The sequence below is a fragment of the Pristis pectinata genome, chromosome 15 (genome assembly GCF_009764475.1).
Source record: "Pristis pectinata isolate sPriPec2 chromosome 15, sPriPec2.1.pri, whole genome shotgun sequence".
Classification (NCBI taxonomy): domain Eukaryota; kingdom Metazoa; phylum Chordata; class Chondrichthyes; order Rhinopristiformes; family Pristidae; genus Pristis; species Pristis pectinata.
In genome coordinates this window covers 49,790,893-49,817,719 of record NC_067419.1, presented here as the reverse complement: position 1 = coordinate 49,817,719, position 26,827 = coordinate 49,790,893, and the positions used below count along the sequence as shown (strand labels likewise).

General features: G+C 44.6%; 1 protein-coding gene across 1 annotated transcript in view; it reads right to left on the bottom strand.

The window, feature by feature from the left end:
- Positions 1-26,827, bottom strand: part of polr3b (polymerase (RNA) III (DNA directed) polypeptide B) — an 85,596-nt gene that overhangs the window by 23,851 nt on the left and 34,918 nt on the right. The window contains exons 12-20 of the mRNA XM_052030437.1: positions 24,056-24,190; positions 20,027-20,188; positions 19,221-19,421; positions 17,402-17,564; positions 13,898-14,051; positions 10,457-10,531; positions 6,957-7,055; positions 5,315-5,442; positions 2,524-2,733 (exon numbers count right to left, since the gene is read on the bottom strand). Of these exons, the coding sequence (XP_051886397.1) occupies positions 2,524-2,733; positions 5,315-5,442; positions 6,957-7,055; positions 10,457-10,531; positions 13,898-14,051; positions 17,402-17,564; positions 19,221-19,421; positions 20,027-20,188; positions 24,056-24,190 (1,327 nt within the window). The remainder of the gene's footprint in view (positions 1-2,523; positions 2,734-5,314; positions 5,443-6,956; positions 7,056-10,456; positions 10,532-13,897; positions 14,052-17,401; positions 17,565-19,220; positions 19,422-20,026; positions 20,189-24,055; positions 24,191-26,827) is intronic.

The window sequence follows — 26,827 nt, the reverse complement described above, 5'->3', positions numbered from 1 at the left end:
ATTAGGGCATTCATTAAGGTTTTGCATCAAAGGTTACTATGCAAAATTGGACAGGTACTTGGATAGGAAAAGCGTAGAGGGATATGGGCCTAATCCAAGCAAATGGGATTAGCATCGATGGGCATCACGGCCGGCATGAACGAGGTGGGCTAAAGGGCCTGTTTCTGTGCTGTACAACTCAATGAAATGCTCATGGTGTAGGAGATAACATAAGCTGCTCTGAGAAAGTTTACCAAACCGATACCTGGAATAGGTGGTTGGCTTAGTCAGCCTAGCCTCATACCTGTGGAAGTTTGGGACTGAGAGGGGACTCGAGGGATCTTGACACGGTGGATGTAGAGAGGATGTTTACTCTTTGTAAAAATCTAAAAGTAGGGAAAACGTTAACAAATAAGGGGTTGTCCATGTAAGACAGAAATGGGACTTTTTTTTCTCTCAGTGGGTCCCAAGCCTTTGGCACTCTCCTTCTCAAGGGAGCCACGGAAGCAGGGTCTTTGATAAATGTTTAAGGCAGGAGCAGGTGGACAGTTAATGAGTAAGGACTGTGGATAGAGAAGTTATAATCAGCTCACTACGAGGAACAGGCTCAAGGGGACAAATGGCCAACTCGTACTTCTAACTTGTACGTGTTTCTGTAATGTTTCAGAGTGATGAGCTTCCGTCAGAATTCAATTTTCTATTAATTTATTTTTGTTATTAAAACCAACATATTTATTTTTTCTGCTTTAGACAAAGGCAAAGTTGACAAGATGCGTCAGGCCTTGCTCAGAGGGTTGCCCCCTTGTGTCCAAATCAGGTTGTGGGTTCCAGCCCCATTTCGGATACCCGAGTGCAGAAACGTAGGCTGACGCGCCACTGCACTGGACAAACTTAGGGTGTTCTCTCTGGAGCAGTGGAGGCTGAGGGGATATCTGATAGAAGTTTATAAGATTATGAGAGGCACAGATAGAGTAGGCAGCCAGAATCTTTTTCCCAGGGTCGAAATGTCTAATACCAGAGGGCATGCATTTAAGGTGAGAGAGGGTAAGTTCAAAGCAGATGTGTGGGGCAAGTTTTTTTTTAGAGTCGTGGGTGCCTGGAATGTGCTGCCAGGGGTAGGGGTGGAGGCAGGTACGATAGAGGCATTCAAGAGGCTCTTAGATAGGCACATGAATGTGAGGGAAATGGAGGGATATGGACATTGTGTAGGCAGAAGGGATTAGTTTAGTTGGGCATTTAATTACTATTTTAATTAGTCTGGAACAACATTGTGGGCCGAAGGGCCTGTTCCTGTGCTGTACCGTTATGTTCTATGCACTGCTGAGGGAGTACTTTGGAGCTGAGATATTAAATGGGCCTCCAATCTGCTCTCTCAGGTGGGGCACAGGAACTTTGTAGTGGGCATTGTTACAAGAAGCTAAGGAGTAAAGAAGCAGATGTGGGAGTATGGCATATGAGGGGTATTTATTTTCTACATGTACTGGTTTTGGGTCTAGTATTTATTGTCCATCCTTAATTGCCCTTGAGAAGGTGGAGCCACCTACTGCAGGCCCACAGTGCTGACAAATGTGGAGCCCTAGGGTTTAGATCCAGGAATGGTAATGTTTCCAACAAGATGGTGTGCTGGCTCGCCTGCTTTCTCAGGTGCTGTTGGGGTAGCCTTGGCGAGATGCAGCAGGGGCTTTGTCGGTGGTGTACATTGATCCATGGTGGAACAGTGGTGTGAACGAGGAGCCAATCAAGTGGCTGCTTTGTCCTGGCTCTCAGTCATTCAACAAAATCACGACTTTCACGTAAGTGAAGCCTCCCTCAATCTCCATTAATCCACTGATCACAGACCTGAGATTGAGCCCCCCAGCCCTCTGAGTTAGAGATGTACAAACATCTACAGCCCCGTGCATAAAAAAATTCTCACCTCAGTCGTACCTTATCTTGAGACTGCCCCTTTCTGGGCTCTCCAGTCAGTGAAAACAGCCCCTCAGAACCTATTCCTCAAGGCTTGTTGAGGAATTTATGATTGTACTGAGGTCAACTCTTTCTTCTAACCTCTGGAAACTTGGGCCCACTCAGGACAACTACCGCATCCCAGGAATCAGTCTTCACTGCACTCATTCCGAGTGAAACATCTCCTTCCAAATTGCACAAGATTGTCCAGATGCTATAACATAACTGCAGCATAACCTCCTGACCATTACATTTCAACCCTCCTGCAATAGAAGCCAACACACATTTGCCTATCTAATGGCCTACTGTAGCTGCAGGTTACTTTGCTTGTAATGTGAATCAGCACACTAATGATCCCTCAGTAAAAGAGATTATCTGGTCATTGTCACACAGGAGATTGTGAGATCTTGCTGTGCATAAACTAACTGTTGTGTTTCCACATTATAACAGTGTTACAACTCAAGAGCGCTCCATAACATCTTGTGGGCCAGAAAGTGAACTCTACACTGCTCAACAAAGGCCAAGCAATTCTGTAAATCTTTGCCAGAATAATGTGTTAAAATTGAAATATAATTTGAGTGAAATGTCAGTATGTGTTACCTCTGTCCAATGAAGCCTTATTTAACACAAGCGCATCTTCAATATCGTAACCGCTGTAGCTCATCACTGCAACTGTAGCATTTTGCCCAGCTGGTAACTTCTCAAAATCAATCAGTTCGATGGATTTGGTTTTCACCATGGGTTTCTGAGGGTAGGCGAGCAGGTACATGAGAGTGTCAATCCTGTTACGCTGGTTGTAGCCAATGGTACCTGCAGACATACAATGATAGAACAGCAACAGTCTGCAGCCCTGAAAGTAACCTTACTGACCAGCAACTTTCATGCTCAGAATCCCTGCCATAAAAATTAAAACAAACTTAGTAGCTGACCATAATAAAAGCTTTAAAAGAATTCCCAAATCAAGCAAACCCTGGCCTTTCCATTGGTTAGATTTTAAGCAGTTTCCTGGTTCTGACACTGAAATTCACAGGGTGAAATACCACAAACTATCTTCTCTTTGGCACCTGCAGTGGTTCCAAGGACAGTGGGATGGTCAGGGATTGCTGCTTGATGAAGTAATAGCTCATTAGCAAGTGTAAGGCTCTATGCCTCACGTCAAATGTAACCGGTTCATTATTCCCAAAAGGTAGGTGCTGGTAATAGCTGAGCTATGGTTTAGTATTCACCAGTAACACAAGGTAACAGGCACACCAGTTACTGAAGTGTGAAATTTGGAGCCATTTCTCTACAAGAAACTGCGCTTTGATTTTGGTACACAAGCATGCTGAGACGATGCTATTGTGACTGCACCTCGGTGCCAAACAAGAGTGAAATTTATGTCATGGCAGCTAAAGAAGTAAAAACAATCGGCAGTTCTCCTGAACTTAAATCAGTACAGAACTTCTCTTCTTGATCCTTGAGAACAAAAATGTAGCAAGTTGTAATTCAAGCAGCTGTAAGCAAGTGTGGGCTACACTACATATCAGTAGTTTACTCCGTAGTCATTTGTAATAAGTATTATGTTTTTCTTTTAAATGCAATTACCTTAAGGAAATATTTCAGACCTTTGGGGAAGAGCGTGGAAGGAAGACTAACTGGACACTGCTTTAAAGAGGCTGCACAGACATTATGGGCCAAATGGTGACTGATTCCAACGTGAAGCAGTTACCTAGTGCTAGCCCATCAGCAACCCCCACCCCTCCCCAGTGCCCTGTAAACTTTCCTTTTCAATATTTAGCCGATTTCTTTCGGAGCTCCCAACTGAATTTGCTTCCAACAGGTTGTGCCCAGCAGGCAGTGTACTCCAGATCGCAGAAACTTGCTGCATTAAAAAACATTCTCCATGTTGCCTCTCTGGGTCTTTTGTCAATTACCTGAAACCCATGTCCTCCAGAAAAACCCCAACACTATTCTAAAAACCCTATTAAATCTCCTTTTAATCCTGTCTGCTCCAAGGAGGCAACCCCAGCTTCTCCATTCTGTACATGCGAGGTCCCTCTCTCCTGGCGCCACACGAGTAAATCTTAGCTCGTACTGAGTTAGTTCAGCCAACACTCAACACAGTCCCAGTTAAATTTAACTCGTTTATATTCCACAAAGGCCACACATTGTAATGATGGTGCCATTAATCATAGCTGCGCATTCAGCCTGCTCAACATTTACATCCAGGTTTTGACAGTAGCCCCTCATTCTAACGTCAGGAGTGACGACAGGGCACTGTATCCAGGGAGCTGATTGTACAAGCTCAGGGTCTGGGCAGCTGAATACACCAGCCACAGAGCAAAACAGACAATGAATTGCAAATGACACTCCAAAACAAAAACACAAAAAAGCTTCACACACAAAACCAACAAAGAAGCTCTGCATATATATCGATCTGCCGTTCTCTATGCACTGACTCTACTTAACTGTGTGTGGCAACAGACTGTTCACTTTGAAAATGATGTCAAATGGGTACAAACACAGCAAGCAATTAGTAGGAAGCTTTAGCGCTGGTCTCGCACCACTGACCCGCAGCCACTAAAGAAGGTTTGCAGAAAAACTCTGCAAGCCCACACCAATATAATAGACCTTCCCTGAATTACAGCTTGGGCAGAGACCATTCAGCCCCTTGGGCCTGTGCTCTTCAACAGAAGCTCTCTTTTTGATTCTATCCCCCTGCTACTTGTCAAACTCTGATCAAGTGCCCCCTGCAGTGATGTTGTGGCCTCCTCCTGAGTACAGGGGCGCCTCTGGTTACGAATGACCTGACTTATGGAAATTCAACTTTATGCAAATTCTCCCACACATTTTCAAAGCATTTTTAAAGCTAGTGTTTCCTGGCATTAATGAATGACTGGATACAGTATATAGTTTAATTATGGGTAGTATTGGTGTATTATTCAATGAAGTGAAATTATAGGAAGTGTAGATAGGATAGGGGTAGCTATAGAAAGTGGACGTTTCTGCTCTACAGAGAAATCAGTTTACAGACAGTCCTCAAGGACAGAACCCTTACATAACTTGGGGACTGCCTGTAGTTCCTCTGCTCCAGAAACTCACTTAGTGCACGGAAATGATGGAACAGCTTTCTTTCCAGTTCCGTGTGGTCACTGAGTTCTCACTATTTTGCTTCTTCAAGCTGTTTGACCAGCTCCCTTTTCACGTTCTCCTCTTTCTGCAAGTTTCAGAGTCTTTTATCATCATTATAATTAATTAAAAAAATTTTTTTTACTAGCTTGCAAATGTAGAAGATCGCTGCCAAATATAGTAACGGACTCAATGCAACGGGAACAAATTATTTGCTCTAGTTCCCAGTTTGTCCTTTTACAGGAAGGGGTGAAGTACTTTCCATAAGGCCAGCAACTCTTACCCATGGCTTGTTTGCCCATGGCACACTGGTAGGTGTTCCTTGGGGACTGGTTGTGGTGAGGGTACGGAATGAGGCCAGCACATACCCCTAGGAGCGTAAATGGTTCAATCTCCAGGTGGGTCGTTGACCTGTAACAAAGAGCAGAGCAAACTTCAGACTTTAAACACAAAACATACTGCCAAAATACGTCTGTGGTAACAGACATCAAAAATTACACCACTATAGTGCCCCGTCAATTATTTCTAGCTAAGCTGTGGCAATTATGTTATTTTTTTTACTTAGGAAACAAATGTATTAGGACCACATAAATAAGAATATTTTCACAAGTAGTATTCCCCTTAGAGCAGGTGAGCGAATCTGTGGGGAGAGAAACTAAATAACATGATTCAGACTGAGATTAAGAGGTGGAGGCAGATACGATACTGGCATTTAAGAGATCCTTAGATAGGCACATAAATGTGCAGAGAATGGAGGGATGTGGACATTGCATAGGCAGAAGGGATTAGTTTAGTTAGGCGTTTAATTAGTTCAGCACAACATTGTGGGCCGCAGGGCCTGCTCCTGAGCTGTACTGTTCTGTATTCTATTAAATACCTTTGGAAATTAATAGAATTGGGAGATATAGGTAGGAAAGTCAGGATCAGCCTTGATCCTACACAGTGGTTCAGCAGGCTCCAGGGCTGGGTGGATAATTCCTACCACTGTTAAGGCGAGATGTGTTCAAAATAGTGGAAGGTTTTGGTACCGTGTATGTAGAGAATGTTTCCTCTAGCAAAGGGCTGTTGACCAGAAAAGTCATGTAGGGTAGGGTAGGGTGAGGGGCTGAATGAGGGAGATGAGGGGTGGGATGGGGAAGGTGGTTCAGAAAGTTGGTACTTGTCCCAAAAATGGACCCTCTGCAGGTTTTCAAAATTTGGAGGGAAAAGTACAGAGATTCTGGGAAGGAGAGTTCCAGAGGGTGGACTCGAGCAACTGAAAGCTCTCCCAGCGACGACAGGAGCAGCTGATGACAGATGGGAGAGTGCAGAAGGAACAAGAATCTGAAGGACTGAATGTAAGGGAATTGTTCTCCTGGAGAGACTGCAGAGCCTGAGGGAGCCAAGGCACTGGGTGAGAGAGCCATGGACAGGTGAAGTTGAAAGAGCTTGGGGACAAAGACCAGCAAAGGTTACTGAGCTCAGAGGAGGGGTCAATCCGGTTTATCATGGAGGGACACCAGGTATCAGTTCAGAAACACGTCTGGGCAAGGATTTTCACTTGAGTAATATTGTACTGAAGGACTTAATGAGGTAAAGTTGCATAAATTTGGCTTTGTATTCTGGAACTTTAAGTAGAAAGTTGATCAAGTAATAAAAAAAATGATTTGATAGAAACTGCTACCTTTTATGGGAGAAACAGGAACAAGACTGAAAACTTAAAATTACAGCCAAATTGTTCAGGAGGGAATTGAGAAAGAACATCCTCACTCTTGGGGCTGGGTGGCTCCAGAGGCTGAAGGCCCAGCCTCTCTTTCCAACATCCAGATACCATCGTCCCAGCAAGCAGCCTTTGTATGAGAGTAACGAACTATACTTTTAAATGAATTCTAATTTTGTACAAAATCACTCCAACAGTTGCATTTTGTGCCAATCCCTTCACTCACTTGTTGATCATATGCTCATAAAGTGCAATGTAACAGTCATTTTCTTCATTGACATCAAGGTACTCCACCAACCCCTCATGCAGAAAATCTTCAAACGATCTGCACGTAAATCACAAAAAAAATCAACCAATCATCACTAGGTTACAATGCAGTACTTCCGGTATTTTTTTCATGACAGAATTGTCCTTTATTTCCAACAATTAACTCCCTTCTAAATGTGGTGACAGCATGGCATTGACAGCTTCCACTGGAAACTCTCAGCATTAGCACGTAGAGTTGTCCCCACCTTCACACCTCACAGTATTCCTTATAATTGTTTTATGAGTGGGATCGACCTTTCCCCACTTGCCTTCTCCCACCATAGTTTTCTCCCTCCAATAAATTCAGCCTATCATCCACTCATTCCTCAAACCCACCCAGTCAATCTATGGCGCACTCTTTCTGTCACCTCTGTAGAGGGGTGCTGAGAATTCGGGTAAATACTCCACGTGAAAGAAGCTCCTGTGTTCAGACACTATTTTTCAACTTACGTTACAGAAACGAATCTATTGTTCGCGAGGTACTGCGTTACAGCTTCCGCCATCCACAGCCCTGGTGAGTGTAACTTCAGATGATAAGGTTACTTTGAAAGGCAGAATTTCAGTTCTTGCTGAGAGTTTTGTAACTACCTTCTTTGCTTTGCATTCACATCCTTTCCCCCTCTCTGCATCCCAGTCCTGCCTCCCCCACTGCCTAATCCTGGTTTGAATGTTCCCATTTGGAGCATTCCCCCATTCTCTGCACCCTTGCTCCAACATCCCCCCCGACGGTGGGAGCTCTGCACAGCAGGTCTTTTCAGCACTCAGCTGACTGGACAAGGCCACCTAGTACACATCCTATTATATTCAGTCTTTCTTTCAATGACAAAAAAACTCCTCCGTTTTGGTCAGGAAGCCTATCCCTGTAAATCAGGGCACAATATCTGAAAGGCTCAACAAGTATCCAGCCTATACTGGTTTGAAGTCTGATTTGGACTTGCAAGTGATCCAGTTACGAGTATGACAATCTGTCAGCTACATTACTTGAGCTCGTCTCAGCGGCAGGTGGGTTATTGGTATCAAGGTAGACCAGCTAGCCCGCACTGTCCGTACAGGTCACAAGTAATGAACTGCAGTCACAAGAGTACAGAACCAGCCACCAATTGTGTCTTGTTGCGATGCCATCGGGCTGCAGGTGCTCAGGATCAGGGTTGGCCATTTAAAACTGAGGAGACAAGAAATTCTTTATGCTGTTGACTGTGGATTGCTGGATTTCTGAACACCCCAAAAGGCTGTGGGATATTTTTAAGTTTGAGATCAATTGATTCTCAGGCACTCTGAGAATCAGAGGATATAGGGGCAGCCAGAAGGTGCTGAGCTGCAAGACTGCCCATGGTTGTACTGTCTGGTAGAGCAGGTTCATTGAGCAATACAACCCCCTCCTGCTCTGATTTCAACACACAAAATGTTCACATTTTGTAAACCTTTTGAGGGAATAACACATTCAGTCTAAATATTTTACACAGGCCAGCTGTAGCTCAGTTGATAGCCTCTTCAAAGATGAGCACAATGATCTTGTCTGATAGTCTCAGTACACTACTGAGAGAGGACTACACTGCCCCCTCAGGTGGGCATTAATGATCCCATGGGACCATACATGAACAGGGAATTTTCCTGGTGTCCTGGGCAATACTATCCCCATCATGAAAAACACGATGATGCTGGAGGAACTCAGCAGGCCAGGCAGCATCCGTGGAGAAAAGCAGGTGGTCAACGTTTCGGGTCAGGACCCTTCTTCAGGACTGAAGATAGGAAAAGGGGAAGCCCAATATATAGGAGGGAAAAGCAGAGCAGTGATAGGTGGACAAAAGAGGGGAGGCGAGGTGGGCACAGGGTGGTGATAGGTAGATGTAGGTAAGAGATAGTGATGGGCAGGTGCGGGGGAGGAGGGGAGAGCAGATCCACTGGGGAATGGGTCAAAGGTAAGGAGGAAAAAGTAGAAAAAAGAGAGAGAGGCTGGGAAAGGGAAGGAGTTGGGGGGGGGATTACCTAAAGTGGGAGAATTCAATGTTCATGCCGTGAGGCTGCAAGGTTCCAAGATGGAAAATGAGGTTCTGTTCCTCCAGTTTGCACTTGGAATTCTCCCGGCAGTGGAGGAGGCCGAGGACTGACATATCAGTGATAGTGTGGGAGGGGGAGTTGAAGTGACTGGCAACGGGGAGATGCAGATCGCGGTTACGGACAGAGCGCAGGTGTTCTGTTAAACGGTCACCTAGTCCACTGCCAGGAGAATTCCAAGAGCAAACTGGAGGAACAGAACCTCATTTACCATCTTGGAACCTTGCAGCCTAACGGCCGGAATGTTGAATTCTCCCACTTTACGTAATCCCCCCCCCCTTCCCCTCAACTCCCCCCTCACCAGGCCTCTTCTCTCCTTCCCTTTCCCAGCCTCTCTCTCTTTTTTCTGCCTTTCTTTCCTCCTCACCTCTGACCCATCCCCCAGTGGATCTGCTCTCCCCTCCTCCCCAACACCTGCCCATCACTGTCTCTTACCTGCATCTACCTATCACCACCCTGTGCCCACCCCACCTCCCCTCTTTTGTCCACCTATCACTGCTCTGCTTTTCCCTCCTATATATTGGGCTTCCCCTTTTCCCATCTTCAGTCCTGAAGAAGGGTCCTGACCCGAAACGTTGACCGCCTGCTTTTCTCCACGGATGCTGCCTGGCCTGCTGAGTTCCTCCAGCATCATAGTGTTTCTCATCTAGATTCCAGCATCTGCAGTCCTTTGTTTCTCCAACACTATCCCTAATGGATTCAGTGACATAGCAGGTGGTGACGTCACCCCACAGCTCCAGGAACCCGTGACCTGGGTGGTGTCTGTAATTTCTCCCCATGACTACAACTGGGTGTTCCAGTTCCTTCCTAAATTCAAAATAGGAGCAAGGTAAGAAAATCTCAAATGCAGTATTCTTTTCTCACTCTGAACCCTTTCATAATCAAACACATCCAAGAGATGGGCAATAAGAAAGACAATTGACAATATGGTTCTCTAACTAGTACGTGGAGTAAATTAGACAGATTGAGGCAACATCCCACAGTTTCTCCCCAAGTGTGGATCCACTGATCTTCCACCCACTGCCCATCCCTCGGGATTCCCAGCTCCTGAGTGAAGCTCACCCATCCCCACTGCCTCCCCTCACTCCAAGCCCCAGACAGTGCAGCTCACACCATCCCTGCTCCAAGTCCAAGACAGTGCAGCTCACACCACTCCTGCTCCCTCCCCATGCTCCAAGCCCCAGGATTCCCAGCACCTGAGTGCAGCTCACACCACAGGGTAGCTCACCCGGCATCTTTTTCCCCATATCAAGAAGCCAGCTTGTGGAGAAGCAAGGTCTACCACAGAGCCACCACACTGCCATTGAACGTCAACCACTTCAGCAACAATATCCCATTGACATTAAACAGATAGAGATTGATTACCTGTATCCCTGAGAGAGTTCGTCAATGTGCTTGTTTGTCACTGCTGGTTTTCCGTTCCTCACAATGATGTAGGGTCTAAACACGTTAATCAAAAATTCTCCATCAGGAAAGTCAAAAAAAAAGGAAAGCCAATATTCTCCAGTACAACCAATGATTTTATCCAGTGCAAAGACAGCAAATAATCTGTCCAGTTCCGCTCCATATCAGAACCAATCTTAAATATTTGGGAATGTTCGATGTTTTCCACTTTCAAATTTTTAACAATTACATCAAATGGATTTTATGTGGATGATGGTCAATAAATCGCATCCATGTTACGTACGAGATAGCTTAGTCTTTACTGACATCTGAGTACAGTGCTGAGGGACTGCTGCACTGTTAGAGGGGCAGTACTGAAGGAGCAATGCACCATCAGACGGTCAGTACCAAGGCAGAGCTGCATTGACAGAGATGACCAAGTCACTGCTAGAGGAGCAGGACCAAAGGATCATTGCACTGCCAGAGTGATAGTGTTTGTTAAAGGAGCTCTCTACCATTAGAGGTGCAGTTCTGGTCGCCCCATTACAGGAAGGGTGTAGAGGCTTTGGAGAGGGTGCAGAAGAGGTTCACCAGGATGCTGCGTGGACTAGAGGGCATGAACTATAAGGAGAGGTTGGACAAACTTGGCTTGTTTTCTTTGGAGTGTTGGAGGCTGAGGGGAGACCTGATAGAAGTTTATAAAATTATGAGAGGCATAGATAGGGTGGAAATGTCAAATACCAGAGACCGTAGCTTTAAGGTGGGGGGGGAGTTTGAAGGAAATTTACAATTGTTTTTCCCCCCCCACACAGGGTGGTGGGTGCCTGGAATGTGCTGCTAGGGGAGGTGGTGGAGGCAGATACAATGGCAATGATAAGAAGCATTTAGACAGGCACGTGAACAGGCAGGGAGTGGAGGGGCATAAACCACGTGGAGGCAGATGGGATTAGCCGGCACAGACATGGGCCTGTTCCTGTGCTGTACTGTTTTATGTTCTGTCCACAATGCAACTTACTTTCTTCTGCAAAATTAGTCTTTGGACAGATAAACACAAAAGAGACTACTTAGCAACTGTTCTAAACCAATCAGCTCACTCTATCCATCTCTGCCTCCAGTTTTCTAGTGATGGAAAATGCTGGAGATGCTCAGCAGGTCAGACTGCATCTGCAGAGAGAGACACAGAGTTAACACTTCAGGTTGAAGATCTTACATCTGAGGAAAAGTCATCAACCTGAAACGTTAACTCTGTTTTTCTCTCCACAGATGCTGCCTGACCTGTTGAGTATTTTCAACATTTCCATTTTTATCTCCATTGATGGATGCCTCGGTCCCTGGTCCAGCTGTGGGCCAGTGGTTCGAATGTGCACATATCATTGAATTAACAGAAGAGCATTGCCATCACAAATTTTTAAATCTTAAAAACATCACTTTTAAATATACTATTGTATTGGTCGGTTGTGGACAACTCTCCTCCACACTGCAATTTTAAATCTAATGCACAATGAAATCCACAGCCACATCAACACAGTGTGTCACTGATAAGGCCCACATTGATCAAGTCAATGAAAATGAGGTTTATTGAAGAGTTTTGGATCTTGCTCTTTGCAGCGGTCGACGTGGGGCATGGACCCCAGCGTGCTCTCCCACCATCGCCAAGAGGAACCCAGAAGCACAAAGGATGGTATGTGGCATCTGATCATCAGCAAGCTGCCTGTTTATACAGCCAGTTCCAGCAAAGTGCAGAAGATAAACACTAGGTAGCTGTGTAAAAAAAAGTACACACACTTGTTGGAGATTTAATGAGCACTTCTTAAAATGTTAAGCACTGTATTAGAACAATGGTCCAAAGTGTTACAGGATAGATTGGATAGAAATTTCGATTAGCCCTCTTAAACTGAGGAAAAGTAATACCGCATAAAGAGATGAGTATTTCAGCAGTGAAGCAAACCAACAAGGTGGTTTATGTCGCTTTACTTTCACATGACAACTGGGGAAGGAAAAGATTTTAACTACTTTCGCTTTTTAAAAGCAGTGTGTGTTTGAACTCTGAGAGACTGAATGCTGCAGCTTTCTTCATTACTTCGGAAACATTATTTTTATTTTTTTAGTCACATGTACATCGAAACTCACAGTGAAATGCGTCTTTTTGTGTTACTGAGAATGTGCTGGGGGCAGCCCGCAAGTGTCGCCACTCTTCCGGTGCCAACATAGCACGCCCAAGCTCCTAACCTGTACATCTTTGGAATGTGGGAGGAAACCGGAGCACCCGGAGGAAACCCACGCAGACATGGGGAGAACGTACAAACTCCTTACAGACAGTGACCAGAATTGAACCCAGGTCGCTGGTGTTGTAATAGTGTTACGCTAACTGCCACACTACCATGCCGCCGACCTCCTGTAGATGTGGTCTGAGCCTATTGTTTATTAACCTCACCTCTGCAAGTGTAATTGTAATGGTAACTAGTAAACTGTAACAATACCTGAATGTGAAATTTACCATAGAAAGCATCCAATCTGGATGCGTCATGGCTTGGTGTGGCAACTGCTCTGCCCGCGACCACAAGAAACCGCAGAGAGTTGTGGACACAGCTCAGCACATCACGGAAACCAGCCTCCCCTCTATGGACTCTGTCTACACTTCTTGCTGCCTCGGTAAAGCAGCCAACATAATCAAAGACACCACCCACCCCGGACATTCTCTCTTCTCCCTCTCTCATTGGGCAGAAGATACAAAAGCCTGAAAGCACGTACCACTAGGCTCAAGGATAGCTTCTATCCCACTGTTATAAGACTATTGAAAGGTCCCCTAGTGCAATAAGGTGGACTCTTGACCTCACAATCTACCTCATCATGGCCTTGCACCTTATTGTCTGCCTGCACTGTACTTTCTCTGTATTGTAACACCTTATTCTGCATTCTGTTATTGTTTTATCTTGAATTTCACTGTGTTTCGATGTACATGTGACTAATAAAGATATCTTATCTTAACTACCTCAACGCACTGTAGCAATGAATTGACTATGGGTGGACAGCATGCAAGACAAGTTTTGCATTGTACCTCAGTACATGTGACAATAATAAACCAATTTACCAATTAATTTTTTAATATGCTGGGTTTAGGGTTCAAGGAAAGATTATTTCTACTAATCTGCATCAATTGTGGAAATATTATGGTCCAATTAAATTTATTGCGGTGTTCAACTACCTTGGTCTTTAGCTGGGCTGCTGCAGGTGTTGTTCTGGCCCCTTCATGCCCCAGTATAATCACTCCATTGCTGACAGCCCCGCCTTTGGCTACCTGGGCCCTAATTTCTGAATTCTCTTCCCAGACTTCCATGTCTCTCTTTCCTTCTCTTCCTTACCAGCAGATGTTGAGCTCAGCACCTGGAGCTATCGGAAAGTCTGTGTTTTACTGGTAGGTACCTGCAAAGTCTGCCTCCATCAGAAGAAATATACACACAGCGGTCTGTCAGATTCGTAGAGATGGAAACAAACTCATTGATGTAGCCTGCTCGCCGCATCAGCCGGAATGTTTTCACCAGCTTCTGGTGGTCGTGTATTACACCCAAGATGTTACCTGATCAGATTAGCACAGGAAAAGCAATTACATTAGGAGTGTCAGTGTTAACTAAATTCCTAAAACAGACTTCCTGAAACTGTCAGACAGAATCAAATGTGTACAGTAAAGAAAGAGCAAAAAAACAAACTGCTAGTGGAACTCAGCAGGTTAGACAGATCTGCGGAGGGAGAGACAAGACTGAGAGATCCAGCTCCATGCAAGATTTTTCCAGTTTAGTCCCACACCCCAGTTTTCACCTCCTAATCATGCAAGTTAGTTCTCTGCAGGCACATATCCTTTTGCCTTTGGAAAAAATTCCAATGGAATCTGATTCCCTTCTCATAACATGATCCAGATTTTAACAACCCTGTGTGTGAAAATATTTCACTTCCCCTCTGTGTTTTTTTGAATGATTTTAAACCTTTGACTTTGGCAATCAAACCACTAACCAGAGGACAGCTTCTCCTAGAAGCTTTATTAAAACACCTTATAGTTTTGAATACATCTCCCTTTAACCAGCACTGCTCCAGGATGAACAATACCAATCTCTCCACAAGACCCTCACTCTGGCATCATCTAGGAAATTCACTTCTGTATCCTCTTAATGGTCTTAAAATACTCCCTGAGATGTAAAGAATGGTACGTCTTACTTCATCTGGGAATACTCAATGAATGAATGATACTGAGAGAGGTACAGGATTAGAGGAGCTTGGAATGTATGCCCACAGATCTCTGAAAGTAGCAAGACTGATAAATAAGATGGTTTGAAAGTCATACAGCTTCACTTTATTAGCTGAGAGCAACAACCCAAGACCGAGGAGGTTATGCTAGATTTGTACAGAACATTAGTTAGGCCACAGCTAGTGTTCTGTGTATAGCTCTGAAAGATGCTCCTCCACCAGAGGACGCAGAGAGATTTACGAGGACGTTGCCAGGGCTGGAGAATCCTAGCTACGAGTAAATATTGGATTGCCTGATGGTAGGAGCCTGGAAACGCCTGCTCCTGTCTGATCTCGGAATGTCAGCAGACTCAAATCTGGTTAGTATTTGGAAGGGAGAAGGTGCAGAGGTTTTACCTGGGGAGGATGGGCAGTGGCAGGTTATCTGCCCTACGATGCAAAGCAAGCTGCAATAACTAAAATGCCCAGGGGTCACTGCAGCCTCGAGGCTAATGTTCACTTTGAATATTGGATCAGAAAACTATAATAGGACTGGGCAGAGTCAACATGGGCATGAAAGGGATATCATGTTTGACAGATCTGTTGAAGCTCCTTTTGTGGTTATAGCTAGCGGAATAGATCGGGACATATCAGTTGCAGTGGTGTACCTGGACTTTCAGAAAGCCTTTCACAAGCTGCTCCATGAGATTATTAAAGAGCATTACAGTGTATGTTACAGTATGTAATATACTGCTGTGGACTGAGGATTGGTTAACAGAAAAAAAGAGAGTAGGAATAAATGGGTCACTTTTGGGTTGAGAGGCTGTGATCAATAGGATGCTGCAGCGATTGGTGCTGGGTCTAGTTGTTCAAAATCTAAATCAATGATACAAATGAGATCAAGTTTTCTTAAAATACAAAGTGGCAGTGTGGGTTGTGAAAAGGAAAGTGGCTTCAGGGCGACACAGGTAGGCTAAGTGAATGCACAAGGACACGGCACTTGGAATATAATGTGGAGGAACATGAGACCATTCAATTTGACAAAAAAAAATGCCAGACCACACCTGGAATACTGCATGCAGTTTTGGGTTCTTTACTTAAGGAAGGATGTTAAGGTGTTGGAAGCAGTTCAGAGATTTACTAGACTAATATCTGGAAAGGTTGGACAAGCTAAGCTTATATTCACTGGAGCTTAGATGAGAGAGAAGGGACAATTCCCAGGAGCCTTGATAGTTGGATCTGCAGAGGGTATTTGCTCTCATGGGGAACAAAGAACCAGGCATCAACATTTAAAAATAAGGGGTTGCCCATTTAAGACAGAGCTGAGGTGAAATGCTTTGCCTTGGAGGTCATGAGTTCTTGAAGAAAATAGGAGCAGGCCACTCAGCCCCTCATGGCTACCCCACCATTCAGTGTGACCGTGGGTGATCTACACCGGCCTCAACTCCCCTTCTGTGCCAGTTCCCCAGAGCCCTGAATTCCTCGATCTTTCAAATATTTATCTCCACTTTCAATATATCCAAAGATCTGACCTCCACCACCCATGGGGGCAGAGGATTCCAGAGATTCACCTCCCTCAGAGAAGGAATTTCTACTCACCTCAGCTTTAAATGACCAGCCCCTTATTTTGCAGCTCAAAGGGCAGTGGAAGGAGAATCTTTGAATATTCTTTAGGCAGAGGTAGATCGGTACTTGATAAATGAGGGGATGGAAGATCACCGCACATAGATTGGAATGAGATTAGCCATGATCTTATTAAATGATGGAGCATGCACGAGAGGCCGTGGGGTACTCCTGCCCTAATTTGTGTATTCATATGAGAGACTTTTAAATATTAGAAGAATTGAGGGGAATGGGGATTGTGCAGGAAAGCAGCCTTGAGGTAAAAGATCAACCATGATCATATTGAAGGGGGGAGCAGGTTTGAGCCCACTGGCTTATTCCTGCCCCTATTTCTTATGCTGTTAAATCAAAAAACATATAGTAAAAAACATTTAGAATGGAGAAGATCTGGGAGCTTTGGCCAGGGATGTGGATACATGATTAAATACAAGAGATTCAGTACAAACAAGAGGAGAATCCTTTCACACAGCTGCAGGGCTGTGAATTTCACTCTGAAGACAGTAGACAGAGCATGGAATGAGAGTGGATAACGGAACAGTGGGGACAGGGTGGGACATGCTCTCATGATGGTAAACTCCAATAGAGGCTGGATGGGCAGCAGTCTGTGCCCTTGCTCTAACCTGCATACATTTCACAGAGCTGTTGATGGGCTGCTCTTCCAGTTCTAGCAAACAGGCATATTAAGCTGCCTTTTGCCTTGCCGTCAATGGATCCAAATGTAAGAGTATCTGTCATCCATGCTTGGGTTTACACTTGAAACACACTCTTGGCTGGCTTCAGCGTGCTGGGAGATTACATCCCAAGAGAAAATTTTGAGGCAGAGCTAAGCAGACCAGAACAGTCTACCTCCAACCCGGAAATGCAACAGTGATGTCAGAGACTCAGTACGGATCCTCAGAGATTTCTCAGTCAGCGTGGATCAAAGTTGACCCAAGTCCTTACAATGAGAGGACAATGATCACTGATTCCTGGATATAGTAGGTACTCTATAACATAAGGCATGTGCCTGCTTTGCAGTACATTTGTAATTAGATAACAAAAGCTGCAGAAATGTTTGAAGCTCAGAACTATATGAACATCACTTACCATTCAGAAACACAATGAATACATTTGGATATGAAAGCTCCTCCCCACAAAGCAGATTTACATCTTCAACACCAAGATTGAAGGCCAGTTTAATGATAGGGGCATCCTCCATATCTGTTGTGATGTGTGTCATTAGAGCCAAATTCTTCACCAAACCACAAGCCTACAATGAGGACAAAAGTGGCACAATTTAAAGATCAGTTGTTCACGTTTGCAGGCAGGCACAACTACAGGACAAAGTCCAAGAGGTTCAAGGAGATTTGTTTCCTTGGATTCCCATTCTTACAACGTGATGTGTGCTGGAGAGGGAAGCTGCCAAAGACACCAGTGGCCTGGAGACACAAGAGACTGACTGATCTCCTCCCCAGCAAAGGAAGACAACCCAACAGGTTATAAAAAATCATACAGGTACAGAGCCAGCAGCCAGAGTTCTGGATTGATCCAGAGACCAGAGTTCAACTCCCATCATGGCATCTGAGAAGCTTAAATTCAAGTAATTAAATAAAGATCTCAGCGTCAGTGACCCTGAAACCAGCGGATTGTTGCAAAGCACATTGGTAATTGGTTTATTATTGTCACACGTACAGAGATACAGTGGAAAACTTTTGTTCGCATGCTATCCAGACAGATCATTTCATCTGATGGCCATTGAGGAAACAATTTGACAGCCCCTACCCAGTCTGGGTCTGCACGTGACCCCCAGACCCACCAATCTGGTTCTCTTCTCCATAATCAGCCCATTTAGGATGACTGGATGGTTCCTGTCAGATACATAGGCCAGAGGCAGCAGGGTGAAGAGAATTTGTTTACATTGTAAATTGAGACTGTACGTGGACTGCACTAGGAAGAAGAAGGTTCAATAGCAACTTTCAGAGGGTTTGGAACTTGGAAGCCCCCATTTGGAACTCGGAAGCCCCCGTTTGGAACTCAACACATACCAACATTGGGATAAAGGTTAGACAACCTGAAATACACGGTGTTGATAGGGTGAGATGAAGTGGAGTGAAAGGAAGTTCATGTGGAACATCAAGATCGGCATGGAGATCCCCTACTTCTGACAATTCCCACGTAATTAATATTGGTGAATTTCTGATGTGCCTTCTCAGCAGGTGTGTGTAAATCATACATTCACCCTCAGATTACAGGAAAGTCCTTGCATTTCTCAGCAACTCTGATCAGCTGTTTTGATAAAGAACTTCACTACATGCAATTGAAAAACTTAAGCAAGATCACAAGATCACAAGACAAGGGAGCAGAAGCAGGCCAATCGGCCCATCGAGTCTGCTCCAAGGAAAGGGAAATAGAAATGAGAAATGGGGAATGGGGGAAGAAGAAGAAGAAAAAAAAACTATTCTAATCCCAATTACCGGCCTTATCCCCATATCCCTTGATATCCTGACTATTTAGATATCTATCTATCTCCTCCTTGAACGCCCCCACTGATCTGGCTTCCACTGCTGTACATTACTAGGCCATACACCCCTCAGGTCTGCTGTACCATTCAACAAAACACAACCTGCCCTTGACCTCACCACAACAATCCAATTTCTCTTATGCCCAGAAATCTTCAAAACCTACAGTACGTCCAATGTCTGATCATCATTATTTGTCTGGGATAGGGAATTCCAAAGATTCATAATAGTTTGTGAAGCAGTTTCTCTACTTAATTCAACGTGACTGATCCCCAACAGCAAGGCTGTGACTCCCTGCGGTAGTGGCACCTCTGCATCTCACCTGTCACAATAACAGCAGTAGCAACAGAATTTTGCCAATAACATGATAAATTGAGACAACATTAAAAATCTCAAAGTTAGCGTACCTCTCCTTCAGGAGTGTCTGATGGACACAGCATTCCCCACTGTGACGGCTGGAGTGACCTGGGACCACTCACTTTCCTGGTCTTTTCAAACTGCGAGGAGATCCTGGTCATCATACCCAGTGCAGCAATGTAGGACAAACGTGATAGCACCTGAGTCACACCCTGACGATCCATTTTGAACCTTTTGAGAGACCAGTTCCCCTGGAACAAACAAAAGTGACAATATTTTGAGTCCATGAGTTTTTAGAGACAATACTGCAAGACACAATCCTCCGGAACCTCACTTGTGGCCAGAGGTGAAGCAAAAATCTCTGCAAGGGCCTCCGCAATTTCTGCTCTAGCTTCCCACAAGGTCCGAGAATGCACCAGGTCAGGCCCTGGGAATTTATCCCCCTCAATGCACTCTGCCTCTAATACCTCCGCCCCGCTAATCCGTATGTGGTCCAAGGCATCACCACTCACTTCCCCCATTTCCTTAGCTCCCATCATTTTGTCTACAGTAAAAACTGAAGAGAAATGTTCATTAAAACTCTCTCCCATTTCCTTTGGTTCCACACACAGATGGTCATGCTGATCTTTAAGGGGACCTATTGTCTTGCTAGCCACCCTTTTACTCAATATACCTACAGAATTTCTTGAGATTTTGCCTCACCTTGCCTGCCAGATCCCTCTCATATCCTCTTTTTGGCCTCCTAACTTTTCTCTTGTGCACTCCTACACTTCCTGTAGTCATCAAGAGATTCACTAGTTCCCAATTGCTTATGCGCAGTGTACGCCTCCCTCTTTTTCTTATCAAAAGTGCTTACTGTTGAGATGGCGTTAACCATGCCATTAGTGATCTGATCCTGGCGCATGTGTTTGACAATGTCAAATTGGGCAGCTCGCTGTTTTGGGATGATCTGATCTGCAATTTTCTTCAACTCAGAATTGAACTTCTTGAATAAATCTTCAAAGAGTAACGAGAGGAGCTGTTGAAGTAGAGAGGGAGACATGAGTGTGGGATTGCAATTAAAAAACAGAGGATGGACAATCCATGATAACATTCATATCAGGTCACACCTTGAGTTTCAATAAATCTGGCAACAAATTAATTCATCTGCAAACAGCTCGTTGGTGGCATTTAACACACATGATAAACAATTACACATTTAAGAGAGAAATTAACTTCCTGATTACGCCATCGTGAATTAGTTTAATGTCAGGCAATTGTAATTAGGTACCTTGAGATCCCCATTTTACTTTGAAGGCCTCCAATTGCCAATTCTTCTTTCACATAAACTAGTTGAGAAATTAAAGGCAGTAGGGCAGATTTAATTACATTATCAGAGTGGGTAGGATTAGACAATCTCCAAAGCCAACATGTTATTCTTTTGTCTCTAGGGAAATCCTTTGCTTTCCAGGGTGCCCTGAATTTGGGACCGTTCCATATCTTTCTCCAACAAAGCGAGCAGCATTAGGGACAAAAAGCTGACAACAATGAATAGGGAAATGCAGAGGAAATAATGAACACATTAAAAACACTGAAAATTAAGGTGAAAGATTAAGCCGGAAAACTGGCAGGTTTTACAAACACCTCCACTGGCTCCAGGCCCGTTAAATCTCTAGTGGTTGTACAGCTTAAGGCTGCACATTGGAACTCAACTGACTGTGAGCCGCTCCACTCTTATCTACAAGCCAACGAAGATTTAGCTTCCCTCAGTCCCATGCGGTGTGGAATTAAAACCCATTGTTTCCATGATTTTTGAACACAGCATCCTTTGTTTCAGCATATTTCAAATACAGGAGTTATACCTCCCTCTCTGGACCATCCAGTATATGCTCACAACTTAATTTTCTCAATTACACAGGAGAACAGTATTTGCAACCTAACCTCAAAGTGATAGCATTACATTTCCTACACCCATCCACCACAGGGTGTTAATGTGGGAAATCATTCAGAGACTGACATAAATTTTGAGAGATTTAGAATAAAGTATTTATCCTTTGTTAGATTTGTAAATTATACTTCATAAAATATAATTTTACTTCAAGAGCAAAACAAAAAATTCCTTGTGTCCTTTCCTCTAAATCCTCTGGTCCACTGTTCTTCTTGCTGACCAGGGGCTGGACCCAGCTCAGCTCCTGTATCTCCACAGGCTGGTGAGAGTCAGGTCTCCATTGCAGGCAGCACTCACTGCGGGTTATAGCTCGGCAATACCTTTGGTCTCACAGCTCCAAAACAGGCCAATTGGCCCATCATCTCCCTGCTGGTACATGGTGCAGAGTTCTTTATACAATTATAAGAGGCCTTGATAAAGTAGACAGCCAGTACCTTTCTTTCCAGAGTCGAAATGTCTAAATACTAGAGGGCAACATTTAAGGTGAGGGGGGCAAGTTCAAAGGAGATGTGCGGGGCAGGTTTATTTTTAAACAGAGAGTGTCAGGTGTCTGGAATGCACTGCCAGGGATGGCGGTGGAGGCAGATTCGATAGAGGTGTTTAAGAAAATATTAGGCATACGAATGTGCAGAGAACGAAGGGATCTGGACCATGTGTAGGTAGAAGGGATTAGTTTAATTCGGCATCATTAGCTTAATTAGTTCAGCACAAGGTGGTGGGCTGAAGGGGCTGTTCCAGTGCTGTTCTATGTTCTAGGTAGCTGCAAATACTGAAGAGCAGGCTACTAATTACCTGGAGGTACAGGAACCAGGAGGAGAATAGCAATCAACTTCAAGGAAATTATAGACAGATGGTGGAAGGGGCAGATCATTGGAAGATGAAAGTTAATGTTAGAAATGTGGGGTTATTTTGTGGTAGGAAGAATAAGATCTCCTTCCTGTACTCCGACTCAAACAGCGATGAGCCGGAGTACAGGAAGGAGATAGAGAGCTTAGTGGAATGGTGTCACGACAACAACCTTTCCCTCAATGTCAACAAAAGAGCTGGTCATTGACTTCAGGAAAGGGGGCGGTGTACATATACCTGTCTACATCAATGGTGCTGAGGTCGAGAGGGTTGAGAGCTTCAAGTTCCTGGGAGTGAACATCACCAACAGCCCGTCCTGGTCAAACCACATAGATGCCACGACCAAGAAAGCTCACCAGTGCCTCTACTTCCTCAGGAGGCTGAAGAAATTTGGTTTGTCCCCTTTGACTCTCACCAACTTTTACCGATGCATCCTATCAGGATGTATCACGGCTTGGTACGGCAACTGCTCTGCCCAGGACTGCAAGAAACTGCAAAGAGTTGTGAACACAGCCCAGCACATCATGGAGACCATCCTTGGACTCTGTCTTTACCTCTTGTTGTCTTGGCGAAGCAGCCAGCATAATCAAAGACCCCACCCACCCGGGACATTCTCTCTTCTCTCCTCTTCCATTGGGTAGAAGATACAGGAGCTTGAGGGCACATACCGCCAGACTTAAGGACAGCTTCTACCCCACTGTGATAAGACTATTGAACGGTTCCCTTATACAATGAGATGGACTATGACCTCACGATCTACCTTGTTGTGACCTTGCACCTTATCACATTGCACTTTCTCTGTAGCTGTGACACTTTACTCTGTACTGTTATTGTTTTACCTGTACTACACCAATGCACTCTGTACTGACTCAGTGTAACTGCACTATGTAATGAATTGACCTGTACGATCGGTTTGTAAGACAAGCTTTTCACTGTACCTCGGTACAAGTGCCAATAATATACTGATACCAAGAGGTAAAATACACTAGACGGCATAATTCCAAAAGGGCTGGATGAACAGAGAGATTTGGGTTATACATGCAGAATTTGTTGAAAGTGCCAGGGCAGATTGAGAATGTAATTCAGAAAAAAACACATGGGGTCTCAAGTTTTATAAACTGAGGCATCGAGTACAAGAGTAAGAAAGTCACGATGAACTTCATAAACCGCTGGTGGAGTACCGTGTCCAGATCCTGCACTTAACTTTAGGAAAGATGTGAAGGCTTTGTAGAGGATGCAGAAGTTTACCAAACAATTCTAGGGATTAAGGACATTAGTTGATAGAATGAAGAAACTGAGGGGTTTGCCAGGGGATCTGATAGAAGCATGTAAAATTATACAGACAGTAGATAGAGAGAAGCTGTTCCCACTGGCAGAGAGCTCAAGAACTAGGGGACATTAAATAAAGGTGATTGTCAAATCACCTCAGGAGTCTAAAGAAATTCGGCATGTCCCCTTGGACCCTCACCAACTTTTATCGATGCACCATAGAAAGCATCCTATCCAGATGCATCACAGCTTGGTACAGCAACTGCTCTGCCTGTGACCACAAGAAACTGCAGAGAGTTGTGGTATTGTCTGTGTGGAGTTTTCGTGTTCTCCCTGTGACTGCGTGGGTTTCTCCTGGACGCTCCGGTTTTCTCCCATATCTCAAAGCCATGCGGTGTCGGTAGGTTAACTGGCCACTGTAAATTGGCCCTGGTGTAGGTGGGGGATAGAATCTGAGGGAGTTGTTGGGAATGTGTGGAGAATAAAATGGGATTACTGTAAGTCAGCACTTGACGGTATGGTTTCTGTGGGCTGAAGGGCCTGTTTCTGTGCTGTATGACTCTATGACCATGAAATTTTCAGCTCCTTCACTCTGTTCTTCAGCCCCCAAATCAGCTGTCAATTTGTAGGCACCTTCCAGACACAAACCATGTTTCCCCTGGTACTGAACCAAAAGCTCACTGAACACATTCCTCCCTCTCCCCACTCCTTGCCCCCCATACCCTGACATCTCCAATCCCTTCTCCCCTATCACAGGCAGTAGAACGATATCAAACACAAAGTGGAAAATAGCCACAGGAGGGATAAATGAAGGGGTTGGGGGAAGAAAGGTGTCAAGCTCACCTGCCCAGCCAGCTCCAGACGCTTGTTACCATAATAATCTCTGTCGTCTACTTTGTTGGCTCCTTGAGCTAAAATCACCCTCCGAACCATGACTGCTGTGTAGATACACTTGGCACGGAAGTTGAATTCTTTGACCTGCAGATGAAGAACAAGCTTTTAGTTCTGGCCCATTGTACTCCTCTTTGAACAAAGTCTTCCAATTAGTCCCACTTCCCTGCCCTGTACCCAAAGCCTGACAACTTCTGCCTCCTGAAGCCCTGCTGAACCTACTTCCACTGCCCTTCCATCAATGTGTTTGAGAATACATCACCCTGTGTAAAGGGAAATCTTCCCTCCACTCTTTGGCTTGTCACGTTACCTCTGCTTCCACTGATTTCCAAACCTACAGCAGTGACTTCAATTCCCATTGGTGACTCCATCAAAATTCCTGCTTTCTGTAAAGGGAGGAACGTTAACCAGACTAATTCAAACTTCGTCTTCTGCTCTGCATCTTGTACATCTGCTTGAACAAACAAAAGCCGTCGCCTAGATTACGTGGTCCAGTTCTGGAGCGAGGCTTGAACCTATGACATTCTGGTATGCAGGCGAGAATGTTGCACTGAACCAAGCTGATACACAGCTTACGATAACTGAGCACCACTCAATACACAGCCCCAACCTGCACCGGACCATCAGTAAAATTCTGCAGAACTGCTTATAAACAGAATAAAAATATTGCAGACTGTGCACAGAACATCTGCACTACCGCTAACTTTAGTCTGTGTACAGTATTGGGGGGGGGGGGGGGTGGGGAGGGAAGAGAGGAGGGGTGATCTCATGGACCACAGGGTTTGATTTTCATTCAGGGCTTACACACACTCCGTTGCCAGTGAAATGGTTGCTGTGTGAATGTGCAGACAGATATACAGTACCAACAATGGGTTATGAAAGAGCTGACTCACTGCTCAAGTCCACGTAAGATTCCGGGACCTTTTTCCATTCACAATGAGGTCCAAAGAAACACAAGTCGCTTTAAGCAGTCTTGTGTACACGTCAGGCAGCAGGCACTGAACTCCTGCCAGCATGATTTTCTCTTTATCGTACAACTCTAGACCACATTTTGTAAAACCCAATCTCTGAAGTCAACCTGAAAACGTGGCAAGTCACAAATATTCCCTGGCTTTGGGTGATGGTAGGAAAGGCTACACAAAGGAAAGGATTTAGCTCCCATCACAAACTTTGTGACAAAAATATGAAACTACAGGGAAGAGGAAGGATATATTTAAGGAAGGAATTCCTTACATTTGCCCTCATTAGCAGAAGAAATAGCAGACTCAGAACAGGCCAGAATCAGAGAGGCACAGACACCTGAGGGTTGTAAATCTGCAGAGAAGGGTGGAGGCAGTAGAGGGTTCTGAACACAAGGGAGAAAACTTAAAAGCAACAAGGTGCTGGAGGAAGCTCCATGTTTCCAGTTGAAACCCTGCATCAGGACCTGAAATGTCGACAATTCCTCCCCCCCCCCCCCCCCACCCCCCCCAATAGATGCTGCTCGACCTGAGTTCCTCCAGCAGACTGCTCTTTGCTCCAGATTCCAGTGTCTGCAGCCTCGCATCTCCATGAAAATAAAATCAAGGAATTGCTGGACCTGGACCTGGTGTTGGTCGGTGAGGTCAGGGCTTGACAGGTGAGTGAGGCCTGGGGTGAGTGCTTTCGGTAGCTCAAGTTTACAAAGGGTGCTTAGCCACCCAGATTAGTGTTGGAGTAGTGGAGTCCTGGGGAGAAAAAGCATGGGTGAAGGATTCAGCAGCAGTTCATTAGAAGTGCACTGAGACCACAAGAGGACAGGAAAGTTAGAGGGGTTGAAGCAAATGCAGCAGGGAAGAGGGCTGATGGACAGGAGGAGGGCTGGATGAGCTAATGCCTCAACAGGAGGACAAGCTGGACCCAAGGCCTTAACCTGCTGAAAAATGTTTTACACACAGCTTAGAAAACGTGGTTAAACAGGGAAAACAGTTGAAGACCACTCACCATGGACTAAGACACCGCTGACTTCATGAAGGTTAAGGTAATATGAAGGACATACAAAAGATTGAATAGAAAGTTATTGCTTTCTTTTCACGGTCATGGCCTGGTGCAGGGACTTTTTTTTAAACTGGTTAACTGGATTCTGGTGTTGATTGGTGAAAGAATGGGTTACTATGGGGACACCAGTTGCATTGCGGAATTGTCCGCAATGTGCAGGGAAACAGCTGCAGGACTTTAAACATCGAAAAGCCTTTGTTTTGCTTGTACAAGGAAATAAAACAGCCCAATAAAAAAACATGGCATGTGCTGACCAATGTAACCATTCATAATAGAGAGACAGAAATATGGACATCTTTACTCAGAGGGAATGTCACAAGAGACTTGTAAAAGTGGAAGCTGGAGATTAAGATAAGGCTGTCAAACTGGCTGAATGAAAGGCCGGGGATTATCAGCACTTCTTTAGATATTTATTAGAAAGAGGATTTATCAAGTGGGTTCTAAGGATGCTAGTTATTTAAGCAACATTTTCTACACTCACTATATTTAGTATTTTATTATAGCATGTGGTAATGAAATCTAAAGTGCTTAAGCACAACTTCTGTAATATTAACCACTACAGAAATAAACTTTATTCGTAACTAATTGTACCTTACAGTGAACTACATGAGAGGAAACACAGGGAATATGATTCTAATCAGAACAATATGAAAATACAGCAGACAACAAAAGAGAGGTTAGTGTATTGGGTGAGATCTCTTCCCTGTT